The 13,929-nt window shown below is 48.1% G+C and overlaps 1 protein-coding gene across 3 annotated transcripts; it reads right to left on the bottom strand.

Moving 5' to 3' along the window:
- Positions 1 to 825: 825 nt before the first annotated feature.
- C21H16orf46 (chromosome 21 C16orf46 homolog) lies at positions 826 to 13,921 on the bottom strand. 3 transcript variants are annotated; one of them, XM_052167008.1, is made up of 3 exons: positions 13,739 to 13,921; positions 8,527 to 8,774; positions 826 to 7,009 (listed from the first exon to the last, which is right to left on the bottom strand). In XM_052167008.1, the coding sequence occupies exons 2-3, from the start codon at positions 8,734 to 8,736 to the stop codon at positions 5,795 to 5,797; spliced, it is 1,425 nt and encodes a 474-aa protein (XP_052022968.1). In that variant the 5' UTR covers positions 8,737 to 8,774; positions 13,739 to 13,921; the 3' UTR covers positions 826 to 5,794. The 3 variants fall into 3 exon arrangements, with proteins under 3 accessions (XP_052022968.1, XP_052022969.1, XP_052022966.1); XM_052167009.1 differs by lacking the exon at positions 13,739 to 13,921 and adding an exon at positions 9,514 to 9,598; XM_052167006.1 differs by lacking the exon at positions 13,739 to 13,921 and adding an exon at positions 9,199 to 9,290.
- Between the last annotated feature and the right edge of the window lie 8 nt (positions 13,922 to 13,929).

Below are 13,929 nucleotides of genomic sequence, written 5' to 3'. Positions count from 1 at the left end.
CTGCTCCTTGCAGTTATTTGAGGTATCCGGCTGCTGTCCTGGGCCCCAGGCAAGATGCAGATACATGACTGCCTCTCAAATAGGCTGGTTAGGACACAATTTGAAACAGTTCTCTCTCTTGCTTTGCCTTTTTTTTTTTTCCTGTGCTAAGCAACTTGGGAAAATGTAGAGGCCATGCAAAATCAAACAAACAAACAAAAAACAACCTTGCCAGAAGTTGGTGCATCCAAATGGACTTGTCATGGCCAGATATGTAACCATTCAAATTCTCCTCAATGGAGCTGGGCAGATGGCTCACTCTTTTAGAGCTCTGGCTGCCCTTGCAGAGGTCCTGGGTTCAGTTCTCAGCACCCACCTAGAAACTCACAACCACCCATGACTCCGGTTCCAGAGGATTTTTTTTTTAAATTGGATATTTTATTTACTTACATTTCAAATGTTATCCCCTTTTCAGGTTTCCCCCTGAAGACCCCCTCTCCTATTTCCCCTCCCCGATTCTACGAGGCTGTTCCCCCATTCACTTACTCCCTACCCTGGCATTCCCCTACACTTCACAGGATCAAGGGCCTCCCCTCCCATTGGCGCCCGACAAGGCCATCCTCTGCTACACATGTGGCTGGAGCCATGGGTCCCACCATGTGTACTCTTTGGTTTGTGGTTTAGTCCCTGGGAGCTCTGAGGGGGTCTGGTTGGTTGATATTGTTGTTCCTCCTGTGGGGCTGCAAACCCCTTCAGCTCCCTCAGTCCTTCAGAGGATGTTTTTGAGGCCTTCCAACCTCCATGTACATGGTACACACAGACATGCAGGCAAAACACTCACGAACATAAATCAATCTAGTAAATTTTAATTCTCAGCAACTTCTTTCTAGAATTGACAATTTTGGATGCCGCCAACCTCGGCAAACTACTTTAGGAATTGTTTACACTGCTTTATTTCTGTTCTTGGAAATTATTTTTGCCTCACTGTTTGGAAGTCTGGCACTGCTAGTAAACTACCTTGGTTTCGATCCCTTTTATCCATTTGCAGCTTTTTTATAGGAAGGTTTATTTTTGTGTCTTGTAGACCCTGAGACACACAGACAACTGCATGTACTGCAAGAAGCAGCCTCTCCGGTGAGGACTGAGTGTGGCACTTGTCTGAGGCTGGAACAGTGTCACCAGGAGTCATTTTCTTGCTATGTTCCCTCAGCAGAATAATAGAGTACATTTTCCCCTAAGCCCGACCTAGCTGGTCTCAGGCTCTTGGCCACACTTAACAATATAACACTATCTCTAGCCTAGTTTAGCTTGTATCTCTGTAGATGAAGACACCCCAAACCTTGTCCCAGTTTTGTGGAGATTTTAGGCTACCTACCAGCCCCGTGATAAGCTGAGGGAAAGGCAAAAGGTTACTGGAATTTGAGATCCCATTGGGTTCCCAGTCACGAACACCAAGGGGAAGCCATGTGTCTTGTGTGGAGCATGTTACAGTGGAGGTGTGGTGTCTCGGACTTCCAGAGGTCCTGGCCTCACATGGGTCTAGTCTCTAGTGCTCTGCAAACCAAGCACAGAAAGTGACACAAGTCATTGGTCATCCCTTCACTTTTGATATAAACATTTCTGTTGAAACTGACACATGAAATTCTGGCAGAACCCGATGAGGTTTCCACATGGTTCGGGGCCACTCGAAGGGTGGGGGATAAATACATATGACAAGCATGCACCACCACGCCCAGTTTTATGTAGTCCTGGAGATTGAATCTAAGGCCTTGTGCTTGTTAGACAAGTACCCTGTCTTCATTCAGTGTACTTCCCCCTCCCCCTCAAGGCGCTGGGATCTATGCAGAAGTGGAGTCAGGAAGATTGTAAAAGCCAGAGGTAATGATGGCTGACTCCAAAGAAACCGTGTCTTCTAGACACGACAGGACGGACCAATTCAAGTAGAGATTTACAGAGACTGCAGCAGCACGCACAGGGCCTGCACGGGTTCAAGCCAGACAGGGTCCCAGCACCGAGAAAAGGAAGCAGACATGGACACCTGACCCTTAACCAAAAAGCTATTTGCAATTGGTACTCACTGGCAGAAAGAAAATCTGTTCTCTCCAAGTGTCACTGGGCAAATCAACCACACTCCAGAGCAGGCCCTGGGCCCAGGAGGAGTTACACAAAACAAACTTCAGGGTTGATTTTTGGGGACTTTTTCTTTTGGTTTGGCTTTTTTGTGTATATCTTATTGGCCTTTTTTCTTGTTTGATTTTCATTTTTGTGGGGTTTGTTTTGGAAAGTAACAGTGGCAGAACATGTAGTTGGGTTTGCAGGGAGGTGGAGGGATCTGGTATGAGGAGGGGGAGGGGTAGAAATGTGACTTATATGTACTGTATGAAAACAATTATTTCTTTCCAACATATCAACTTCATGAAGTGTAGCGAGACACAAATACAAAGCTGCCCTGAAAAGAAATTTATGGGCTGGAGAGATGGCTCAGCTGTTAAGAGCTCTGACTGTTCTTCAGAGGTCCTGAGTTCAATTCCCAGAAACCACATGGTAGCTCACAACCATCTGTAATAGAATCTGATGCCCTCTTCTGGTGTGTCTGAAGGACTACAGTTACTCCTGTATGTAAAATAATTTAAAGAAAAAAAAAAAAAAGAAATGTATGTAGGGCATGATGATGCAGGCCTTTAATCCCAGCACTGGGGAGGCAGAGGTAGGAGGATCTCTGAGTTCAAGGCCAGCCTAGTTTATGGAGTAGGTTCCAGGACAGCCAGCAAGACTTTGTCTCAAAACAAAACAAAACAAAACAAAACAAAACAAACAAAAAAACCCTACAGGAAAAGGAGGGGGAGCTTTATGAAGAGAATCAAGAGCATTAAAATACCCCTATGCTTTCAAAGTGTTTTATGTATGTTCGAGAGTGTGGGTCTATGCATGTGGCAATCAGAGGGCCACCGTGGATGTTGACCCACACCTTCACCAGTAGACAGGGTTTTCCGCATTGCTTTTCCATGCAGTCCGCAGTCTGGGGGACCACTAGCTTCCAGCACCTTTCCTGTCTTTGCGCCCCTCTCCCTGGAAGAGCACGGGCATTATGGACACCCACGGTGAGTCTGTCTTTAACGTGGGTACTAGAGATTTGAACTTAGATCCTCACACTTGCCCAGCAAACTCTAACCTACTGAGGCATCTCTCTAGCCAGGTAACAATTCTTAGAATATAAAATAATTGTCAGGGGCTATGGCACACATGTTGAGGTCAGAAGACAACTTCCAGAAGTCTATTCTCTCCTACCACAGGATCCAGAGACTCAATTCAGGTCATTAGGTTTGTACACATACCTTTGTATGCTGAGCCATCTCAAAGGCCCAGGAATGGATTTTATAATGGTGTTTTATTCATCACCTATCCTAATTTGTCCCTCAGAACTTAACTGTGAATAGAACACTTTTTCTAATTTTGAAAAACATTTAATTGCTGGATATGTGCATGCGAACACTCTTCAAACTTATCATTCATGCAGAGCCTGGGGACTGAGCTCAGGTCATCATGCGTGGTGGCAGAGGCCACCTGCTGAGCCATCTCAGCAGTCCTCAAAGACTTCCCTCCAGAAGTTATCCCATGTATGAATGTCATAATGAAACCTATTCCTTTGCATGATCACTTAAGATTTTCTATTGTGTGAGCTAGAGAAACGGCCCAGCAGTAAGAGCACTCACTGTCTGCTCTTCCAAAGGACCGGGTTTGACTTCCAGAACCCACACAATGGCTTACAACCATCTCTAACTCAGGTTCCAAGGGATCTGAGGCCCTTTTCTGACCTGTGTGGGCACCAGACACACACACAGGATATAGAGATATATATGGAGATAAAACATTCATATACATAAAATAAACCTAACAAAAATTTTGTGACTTAGCCTAGTCTTTCCAATCTGCCTGAAAGACTCAATAGAAAGGACTCTGGGCCAAGCAGGGAAGTCCTGGCCACCGTTACTGTGGGTGTTCTGCTAGTACATGCTTCTTGCCTGCTTTACATACAGGGCTCATCCATGCTTCTGGCTTAGTCAGGGGACTGGAGATAGCCCTGGCTCAGGTGGGCAGGCCCAGGGCCTGTGTAGGTCCACCTCGCTCTCTAGAAACACTGAGATAGCCAATTTCTCTTTGGGATAGCATCCAGGTGGTTTATTTGGAAAAGGAAGAGTGGACAAAAGGACTCTTGACGACCTCTTCGAGGGCCACCCCCAGCCAGCGCATTACCTCACGACCCTGTGCTGAGGCCTTTCACTCCTTTACCGTCTGACTTGGTCTTTGCTTTGTTTTTCTGTGTTGGGACTGCAGGCTTATACAACCCTTCCTGGTTTTTGTTTTTCAGAAGGCTAGACATTGTGGCGCGGTAACTATAATCTAAGCACTTGGGAGGCTGAGGCCGGAGGGTCGGTTCAAATCTACCTCAAGGCCAATAGGAGTTAGATGAGACCAAGGCACCAGAAACAATGAAAATAAAACAAACCAAAAGCCCTCTGGCTAACAGACAAGATGTCAGAGACCAATTCTAAATATAAATGTGAAGCCGGAGTATACACTCATATTGTCATCACAGAGGAGATGGGAAAACCTGAGCTCAGCACTGCCTGCTCTAAGCAATTCAAACTATGCCATTACAAAGCAGTTTAGCGATTCCTGATCACCACAAAATGGTTGGAGCATCTGTCCACACAGCAACATAAGCCCTGGTAGAGAAATGGCCTAGTAGTTACGAGCACTGGCTTAAAATATCATATTTTATATCTAATACACAATGTATGACGCTACACACTGGTGGAAAGAAGCCAAGGGCAGAGGGAAGACAGGGATACAGTAACAGCAGCACTCCCCCTGTGTCTCCAGGCAGAGGCTTCCCAGAGGCAAGGGAAGGCTGGAGAACGGAGGTCAGGTCAGAGTAGCCAGTGAGGGTTTCTCAGGGCCAACAAGTTCCTAACCTCCTCTTCAGGTTTTTGCTAATCTGTGATCAAGCCTTCTAGACACACGAATACTTAAGGCTGCAATCTGAGGATGTGTCCCCCTAGGCAGGGGAGGGACTGGATGTAAGACAAAGATATGACACCTTGGACCCTGGTATATCCATTTGCACACAGCTGGAATTTTTCCATCCCCCAAGTATCTTACATCATTGTTGAGGGAAAGAAAAACCAATAGCTGCCTGGTTCAGAAGACAAGCCAGTGCCTCTCTAAGCTGCCCCTGCACTAGACTGGGGCTCGGCTGTGGGCAGAAGCCCTGGTGGGAGGCTCTGGGGCTGGGGTGGGAGCAGGCACGTGCCTTTCTGCCCCCCACCATGGGAGCCACTGCCCAAGAAGGCAGACACAGACTGACCCAACTTAGATTTTATACATGGCTTAGCAGCAGAAGCAGGTAACATGCACACAGTGTCTTGTTGTATAGTCCAGGCTGGCCTTGAATTTGGCATCTTCCTGCCCCAGTCTCCCAAATGCTAGAATTATAGGTGTATCACCACACCTGCCTACCTCGATATGCTGTTTTTGAGAAAGAATCCAAACCACTAAAAAAAAAAGGAAAAGAATGGGGTGAAGCGTGGAGAAGATGGGGAGGAGAGGGAGGGAAGAGAGGGAAGGGGAAGGGAGGGGGAGAGAGAGAGGGAGAGGGAGAGAAGAGAGGGAGGGAGGGAAGGGGAGGGGAGGGAAAGGAAGGGGGTAGGGAAGAAGGCTCGACTCAGGGGTGGAAATGGAAGGAGAGGGCAGGACAAGAGGGAGAAATGAGTTTCAGGCAGCGCTCAGTCCCAGGGAATTATATTGTGACAACTCAGAGGACTCTGTGGGTGGAGACAGGGATGACAACTCTGCTCACTGTAAGGGACGGCAAGAGAGGCTTGGGGAAGACCTTGCTCTCCAGTACGTGGGGCCTGTTTTCCTGCTTGGCCTCTGTGATTATGTGTTTAGCTGTGGTCCTGGGAGCTTTGGCCTCCTTCGCTTTGAGCCTAGTTCTGTTCTGCCCTCCCTGTTGCCCCAAAACCTGCAGGGTGGCAAGATAGTGGATGTTGGAGGGGTTAGGTGGGAACACAGAGCTTTTCTGGGGCAGGAGGGACCAGTGCAGGCAGCACCTTTGGGACTCGGCTGACAGCAGGTGGGTCCGGGCCACGGTGGGGGGGAAAGGCAGTATGTTGGTGACCTTCAGGCGGCTGGCCAGCTCAAAGTGTCTCTTTTCACCTTTCCCATCCACTGTTTTCAGCCCGTCGACTGTTTTCAGACCGTCGACTGTTTTCAGCCCGTCAACTGTTTTCAGCCCATCGACTGTTTTCAGACCATCGACTGTTTTCAGACCATCGACTGTTTTCAGCCCGTCGACTGTTTTCAGACCGTCAACTGTTTTCAGACCGTCGACTGTTTTCAGACCGTCGACTGTTTTCAGACCATCGACTGTTTTCAGCCCGTCTGCACAAGTCATGCACTCGTCCTTTTCCACCCTCAGCACCTTCTCTTCCGGCTGCCAGAAAATATTTCTGCTTTTCTTACTCAGGACATCCAGGTTGTGGGGAGAGTTTTTCAGTGGAGGTAGAACCACAAGGGCCTTGGATGGAAGGGAGTCTGAGGTGGGGAGCCCTTGGTCGGTGCTTCCGCTGGGGTTCCTGCAGGCCTTGCTGCTAACTGTCTCGGGGAGAGCCCACTCTTCCATGCACCAGATAAATTCCTTGATCTGCAGGCTTTTTTTTTCTCCATGCACATATGTGGGAAAGCAGAGTTTGTTAGGTTCTCTGGAAGCGGTGCTGGGGCCCTGGGAGGGGCTGCTCCAGTTCTTCTCAGGGCTCCAGTTCTTCTGGGCGCTCACCTCGGTCACAGCCCCTGCCTCCAGTTTCCCAACCTCCGAGAGGGACCGGGGCTCCAGAATCCCTTGAGAAAGACTCATACAGAACAAGCAGTCGTTGCCGCCGCCATTGGTGCCTTCTCCAACCCTCCCCCTTTTCACTTTCTTCTTTGACCAGATGCAGGCAGTTGGTGAGGTCCTTCCCCAGCCATGGACCTGCAGAGAAAGTAGCATGTCACCCTCAAGCCAGCTGGGCCAGGCCCTGTTTTCCCCATCTTGGCCACACCCCTATTCTGGTAGCCTTACTTAAGCTATAATTTTTTTTCTTTTTTTTCTTTTGGGTTTTTTGGATTTGGTTTTTTTTCGAGACAGGGTTTCTCTGTATAGCCCTGGCTGTCCTGGAACTCACTCTGTAGACCAGGCTGGCCTCGAATTCAGAAATCCTCCTGCCTCTGCCTCCCAGAGTGCTGGGATTACAGGCGTGTGCCACCACCACTGGGCTTACATTTTTTTTTTCTTAAATTTGACTTATCTTACATGCAGACAAACACACACACTCACACACACACACACACAGAGTCTTATTATGTAGACTAGCTGGCCATAAACTCCTGCCTCTACTTCTGAAACCCTAAACCTTTTAAAATCAAAACACGCAAACTTTGCTATTTTAATCTCACCCAAGCAACTATGTTATAGCAGTGTATGGTGATCTCAGGCATGAGCAGGAGCTGTGGTTAACTAAAACCTGGGCAGCGGCGCCTGCACCGAGCCCTGGAGGACAGACTAAGCTTCCTTCGGGGACAATTCAGTTCAGCAACATGGACCAGAGCTGTCCATTCCCCACCAAGGGTTTCTCATACTATGAGTCAGTTTCCCAAGCACAGGACAGACTGTTCAGAAAAAGCAGTCCTGGGAATCCAGGGCCCGAGTACGCAAGGTCCAGCTATGCCCACCTACCTCTGAAGCCTCCTGGCTGAGGCCGCCTACTTAAAAAACACAAAAAAAACCAAAAACAATCAATCAAAACCCCCCACAGGGTTATATAGGGATCACAATCTGAAATTTAACTAGGGCAGCCTGTATTTTTTTGTTGTCTAACCTGGGAAGCCCACATTTAATCTTAGGTTTGACAGCGTTTCCTTATTACCTTAACTGTTAAGTGTTTGTGCATTCACACGGCCGTGTATGCTCTATGCGTGGGCGAGCATGCAGCAGTGTGAGTGTGAGCTGTGGCGTCAGCTCTCTCCTCCCTCCTCTATGTGGGCCCCAGGTCTCCGGGACTTGCACTGCAGGCGTCTCTCCATGCTGAGCCAACTTGCCGGCCCACAGTTCAACTAAGTAAATCCCAAGCCCCACGTTCCTTAGGAGACTGTGCTAGCTTTAGCTCCCGCCTTATAGCGCTAAGCTTTGGCTTCCACTCCTGGCTCTGAGAATCCAGAGGCTCTGGAGAGCCCGCGGGTCTCTCAGGAGCTTTCCAGCCCTCTGTGCCAGTTACTAGCCAGTGATCTCTGGGTGCCACAGTTCACCTCCGGGGGCTCAGCAGCCTCATTGCCAGCACAAAGCCCCAGATGGCTACGCAGATGCTGACAGACCATCTAAGGGTGCCCCCTCCCCGATTCCCCTCCATCCCAAGGCTCCTACATTCACTACAGCATTTTCAGTAATACAAACGTCTTTGGAAAAAGCCCTGTAGTAGATGCTGAGGTGAGAAAGACCAAGAAGGCACTCACGGCTTCCTCCCACCCAGTGCTGATGGCAAACTCGCTGGCCCTCCCATCCTCTTCCAGTGTGAGGTCGCTGACACCAAGAAGGCAGCACACATGGTTCCTCTCACTTCTCTCATCTGGACAGTGTAAAGGTGGCGCCGTCTCTTCTGTATCTTCAATTTTCTCGTTTTCTTTATTTTCTAAAAAAGTCTCACTTTCCTCACAGAGATCCATTACTGGGGTGACTGTTTATGGTTTTTAACATCTTCTTCCTGCAAAGTTCAGTTAAACTTGGTTTTAATATTATTTTTCAATCAAATCAGTAGCTCAAGTGAAATATATTAATATATTCCAGAAAGATCGAGGATAAACACTTTAATACTAGAAGTCACAGGACAGCAGTTCTGTAGTTCTGTCCTTTAATTCCCCATCCCCCAACACACACACACACACACACACACACACACACACACACGAGACTGAACTCAGGTCATCATGCTTGTGAGGAAAGTCCATTTATCTGCCAAGTCGTCTACCAGCCCAAGACTACTGAATGTAATAAAGACCAAAGGCACAAAGAAAAGGTAACAGAAAGACATCAGCTCTCTCTCTGGCTACTGCTACACAGTTCACAAGGGACTTAGGTCTACAAATGGCACTATGCTGACATCAGAAGAGTGGGTTCACACAGCTTACAGACTCGGGCTTCACTTGTTTCCAGAACCCTCGGAGTTGGCTAGGGGTCGACAGCTTCCAAGGAAGCTGGTTAGTTTCTCCTTCCCACACCTCCCTGCTGGCCCCACTCTGCTCCCCCGGGATAATCTTACATCCTCCACACAAAGCAAAGCAGCGAGTGTTGGCAGAGATATGGAGAAATGACAGCCTCGTTCCCCGTGTGGGGGTGAACTGGAAGTACTTGGAAAGCAGCATCTTGGTAACACACAATGAAGTGAAACAATACTGTCACAGAACCTGGTAACTCTACTCGGAGTTCTACACTTAGAAACTCACCCTCAGGCCTCTGCCACGGTGCTGGGAAGGACTTACAGTGGGACTCTGACTGACAGATGCAGCATGGCTTGGCTTTTCAACAAGGTCTCCCTGCGTTACCAGACTGGATCCAACTTCCTGCCTTAGTCACCAAGTGACTAGGATTTTGGATATGGGCCACCACTTACAGCTAAGCATTGATACATGTGTATATATCATTTGTGGTGAATATATTTGTTCCACCTTTACATGAGTTTTGGGGCTTGAACTCAGGTTACCAGGACACAGTAACTGGCTGAGCCCTCTCAATGACCTGAGTGCCCGGTATTTTGAAAACCCTGGGTCACTCTAAAGATCCACCAAGCTTGGAGAACTGCTGATTTTGGAAAGCCCTTTCTTCCTAATACAGAAGCAATACTGGTTTCTGTACACCAGCAGTGTCTTCTAGCCCTGCACACAGAGCAAGACCTTGCAAGGGGAAGTGCACAGGCTAAGCCTGTGGAATCTGAAAATGCCTGCATCTGCATCACAGAGTGGCCTATCAGGACAGAAGAGATTAAGGGATCCTATGTCTCCACAGCTCACCATCCCATCTCTCTTCCAGAGTAGCCCTTTCCAGCCGTGTGTACCCTGAGAGGAATCTGAAGGTATCTGTGCAGACTGATAGCAAAAGCCAGCAGAGGATGAAGGATGCAGTTTGGGGTGAGCCCCATGCTGCAGGAGACACTGGACCCCCACAATGGTCTAAGAAGATGGTCCAGCTGTATTCTATTACACTGCAGCAAAGGAAATTCAGTAACTGTTTATAAACAACATTTTTTATATGTACTTTACCCATGACCTGCACTGACTCCTCTGACGTCAGGGGAACATGTCAAAGTTTGGTCAGTTCACTGCCTTTCAATTCATTATATGCTACTTGAGAACACTGAGGCTCCTGAGGCAGAAACTAATGTTCCATTAGCAAGAGAATGTGGCTGCCCTTTTCCTAATTAAAAATTAAAAAAAAAAATTGGGGCCAGGGAGATGACTTGGCAGGTAAAAGCTCTCACAGTACAAACCTGATGACCCAAGTGCAATTCCCAGAAGCCACAGCATTTGATTTTTAAAAAATAGAAAGAAAAAGAAAATGACACTGAGCTGGATCTGTAACTCCTCCCAACTGCCCTGAAGTGGAAGGCATTGACAGTAGAACCTTCTAGAAGCTAGTCAGTCAGCTGGCCTAGAATACACAGAACAACAGAAAAAAAAAAAAAAAGAGGTGGAAGGGGAAATCAACTCCAGAAAGCTGTCTTGTGCCCTCCACACATGAGCCTGGGCACAGTCACATGACACATGGATGCCAACATAGAAACATCTAATTACACTAATGAATTTTTGTATTATTTTAAGTATACTGTGTGTGTGAGTGTGAGTGTGAGTGTGTGTGTGTGTGTGTGTGTGTAGGGGTGGTAATTTGCATGTGCTGTGCTGTGCCCATGGAGGACAGGGACACTGCTGCTCTGGGAACTGGAGTTACAGGCAATTATGAGGTACCTGAAGGGGACACAAGGAACCAACCTTGGGTCCTCTGCAAGAGCTGCTGGTGCTCTCCTTTCCAGCCTCAATATTGAGAATGAATGAGTCAGTTAGTTCACGACTTCAATTGTCAATGTCCTACCGTAAATATACCTTCAACTTCTGCCACCAATCCTTTCTTCTAACACACATCAACAGTCAACGAAACACAAGCATCAGCTAGGGCTGGGGATGACAGCGCACATCTGTCATCCCAATGTGGGAGGCTGAGTAAGGCAGGAGGCGGTCAAGGCCTGTCTCAATCTTCCCTCATCACCCTCCCCCTGCCTCCACTGCCAAAAATAAAAATAAAATCACCAAAACCAGAGATGTGTGGGTTCATCTTTTTGTTTTGTTGTGGGTTTTCTTTTCTTTTTTGTTTTGTTTTTTGTTTGTTTGTTTGTTTGTTTGTTTGAGACAGGACTTCTCTGTGTAGCCCTGGCTGTCCTGGAACTCACTCTGTAGACCAGGCTGGCCTCGAACTCAGAAATCCACCAGCTTCTGCCTCCCAAGTGCTGGGATTAAAGGTGTGCGCCACCACTGCCCCGCTTGGCTTTTCTTTTTAAGATTTGTTTATTTTGGGGGGACTGGAGAGGTTCTTCAGCAGTTAAGAACATTTGCTACTCTTGCAGAGGACCCAAGTTCAGTTCCCAGCACCCATATGGCAATTCACAATTGTCTGTAATATTCTGAGTTCCAGATATTCTGAGTCCATCTCTTGTCTTCTGCAGAACTGCATATATGTGGTACACATACACACATACAGGTGAATACTTATATTCATAAAATAAAAACAAACAAAAGTGTATCAGGCTTATTTGTGTTACGTGTATGAGTGTTTTGCACACATGTACATATGTGCACACTCCATGTGTGCCTCATGCTGCAGAGACCAGAAGAGAGGATTGGACTTATAGACACCTGAGAGCCACCATGTAGGTGCTGGGAATCAAACCAGAATTCTCGGCAAAGCAAGTGCTCTTAACCACTGAGCCATCTCTCCAGCCGCTCTAATGTGTTTTTGAGGCAGAGCTGGCCTTCAGCTTGGAGCAATCCTTCTGCCTCTGTGCTGGGATTAAGCCAAGTACCTCCATCACTGGCCTGTGGTTTCTCACAAATTATATTCAGGCTTACTGTTCTGTTGGAATGCAGGAGGTATGTATTGCTACCTTCCTTTCCTTTTTAAATGTTTTTATGTGTAGGGCTGTTTTGCTAGCATGTATGTGTCCTGCGGGCATGCCCTGTAGGCTAGGAGGCAGAGAAGAGCACTGGGTCCCCTGAACTAGAATTAGTCATTAGCTACCATGCAGGAGCTGGGTACTGAACCTGGGCCCCGTGCTCTTAACTCCTCAACTATCTTTCCAGCCCATATTTTTCTATTTTTTAAACCCATGTTTTTAATACAAGGTCTCATGTAGCACAGACTAGCCCGGAACCCATTACCTAGCGAATTCCTGATCCTCCTGCCTCTGCCTCCTGAGTGCTGTCATCACAGAAAACCCAGGCCTTCAAACCCACCAGCCTAGGGCTTCAAAACGAAGCTACACATGTCTGCAGACTCATGTCAAAGTGTGCACTCAGTGTGACATCAGGTGCCTGCCTTATTCCCTTGAGAGAGTTTCTCTGTGAGCCTGAAGCTTACCATTTTCGGGTGAGGCTGCCTGTCTAACAAGCCCAAGCATTTCTTCTAGGGTGGGCTTGAGAAGATGGCTCCATCACCAAAGCAAATGGAGTTCGGATCCCCAGTAACCACATAAAAAGCCAACTGCTATGGTGAACGCCTTTAATTCCAGCGCTGGGAAGGAGAGACAGGAGGATTCCTAGGGCTTGCCGGATAGCCAAAAATCAGAGAACTACGTGAAAGAACGTGTCTCAAAAAATAAGGTGGATGAGGGCGAGAGAAATGGCTCAGCAGTTATGAGCATTTGCTACTCTTGCAAAAGACCCATGTTCGGTTCCCGGCACCCACAAGGCCACTTACAACAGTCAATAATTCCAGTTGTGGGGTAGGGCGTGTGCCATTTGTATTCCAACCACTTCCAACTCTCGCCCTTTTGCATTTTTGCCTAGGGTCTAGATTTTTGTTTTTAGGATTTATTTCTTTATAATATGTAAGTACACTGTTGCTGTCTTCAGACACTTTTTCTTCTCGCTCCAGCGCTGTCTTCAGAAGAGGGCATCAGATCTCATTACGGATGGCTGTGAACCATCATGCTGTTGCTGGGATTTGAACTCACGACCTTCGAAAGAGCAGTCGGAGCTCTTAACCGCTGAGTCATCTCTCCAGCCTGATTTTTGTTTTTAACAGGGTTACATTTTGCCCTTTTTCCAGCTCTCTGAATTCACTACGTGCTGAAGCCTGAAAGGATGGCCTGAGGATTCCCAAGGCTCTCAGCAGACAGAATCGTGGCATCCAAAGGTTTCTCCCTTTTACCAATAGTCCCTGCATACTCCTTCATGCCGCATAACAGCCTCTGGTTCCTCTCCTCCCGCCCAGCGGCTCCCACTATGCTACAAGCTGAGCCTTTACCTTCAGAAGGTCCCTGAGGGCAGCTCCTCCCATTGGAACCTCGACCACGCCCCCACAGGCCACGCCTATCAATGGCTCCTCCCCGAGGCGCACGCGGCTCCCCAGGCCCCGCCCAAGCCAGGTTCTCCCGGAGCCATACCCCATCTTCGTCTTGCTTACCCGCCCTGAAGGTTGCTTCCTTCCGCGGCTCTGCCGCCCGTGAAGTGTCTAGGGAGTGTTCCCTGGGATGAGGACGTGGCCACGGCCACTTAGACGCTCCTACGGGGCCGCGAGGCAAGGAAGGTCCGGAGCGGCTAGTCGCGGCCCACAAGAGCCGGACTGTTGCCCTAGGTTACCGCCGCGTCGGAGGC

This window comes from Apodemus sylvaticus, chromosome 21 (genome assembly GCF_947179515.1).
Source record: "Apodemus sylvaticus chromosome 21, mApoSyl1.1, whole genome shotgun sequence".
Classification (NCBI taxonomy): domain Eukaryota; kingdom Metazoa; phylum Chordata; class Mammalia; order Rodentia; family Muridae; genus Apodemus; species Apodemus sylvaticus.
Note: the sequence above shows the minus strand (reverse complement) of the source record. Positions and strands in the feature narration are given on the sequence as shown.

What these genes read in the sequence shown, in the direction of transcription:
- C21H16orf46 (XM_052167008.1), bottom strand. Translation starts at nt 8,736, where the DNA reads ATGGATCTCTGTGAGGAAAGTGAGACTTTTTTAGAAAATAAAGAAAAC. An exon ending in GCACTGGGTGGGAGGAAGCC is followed by an intron (nt 7,010 to 8,526) that starts GTGAGTGCCTTC and finishes CTTTCTCTGCAG; the next exon opens with GTCCATGGCTGGGGAAGGAC.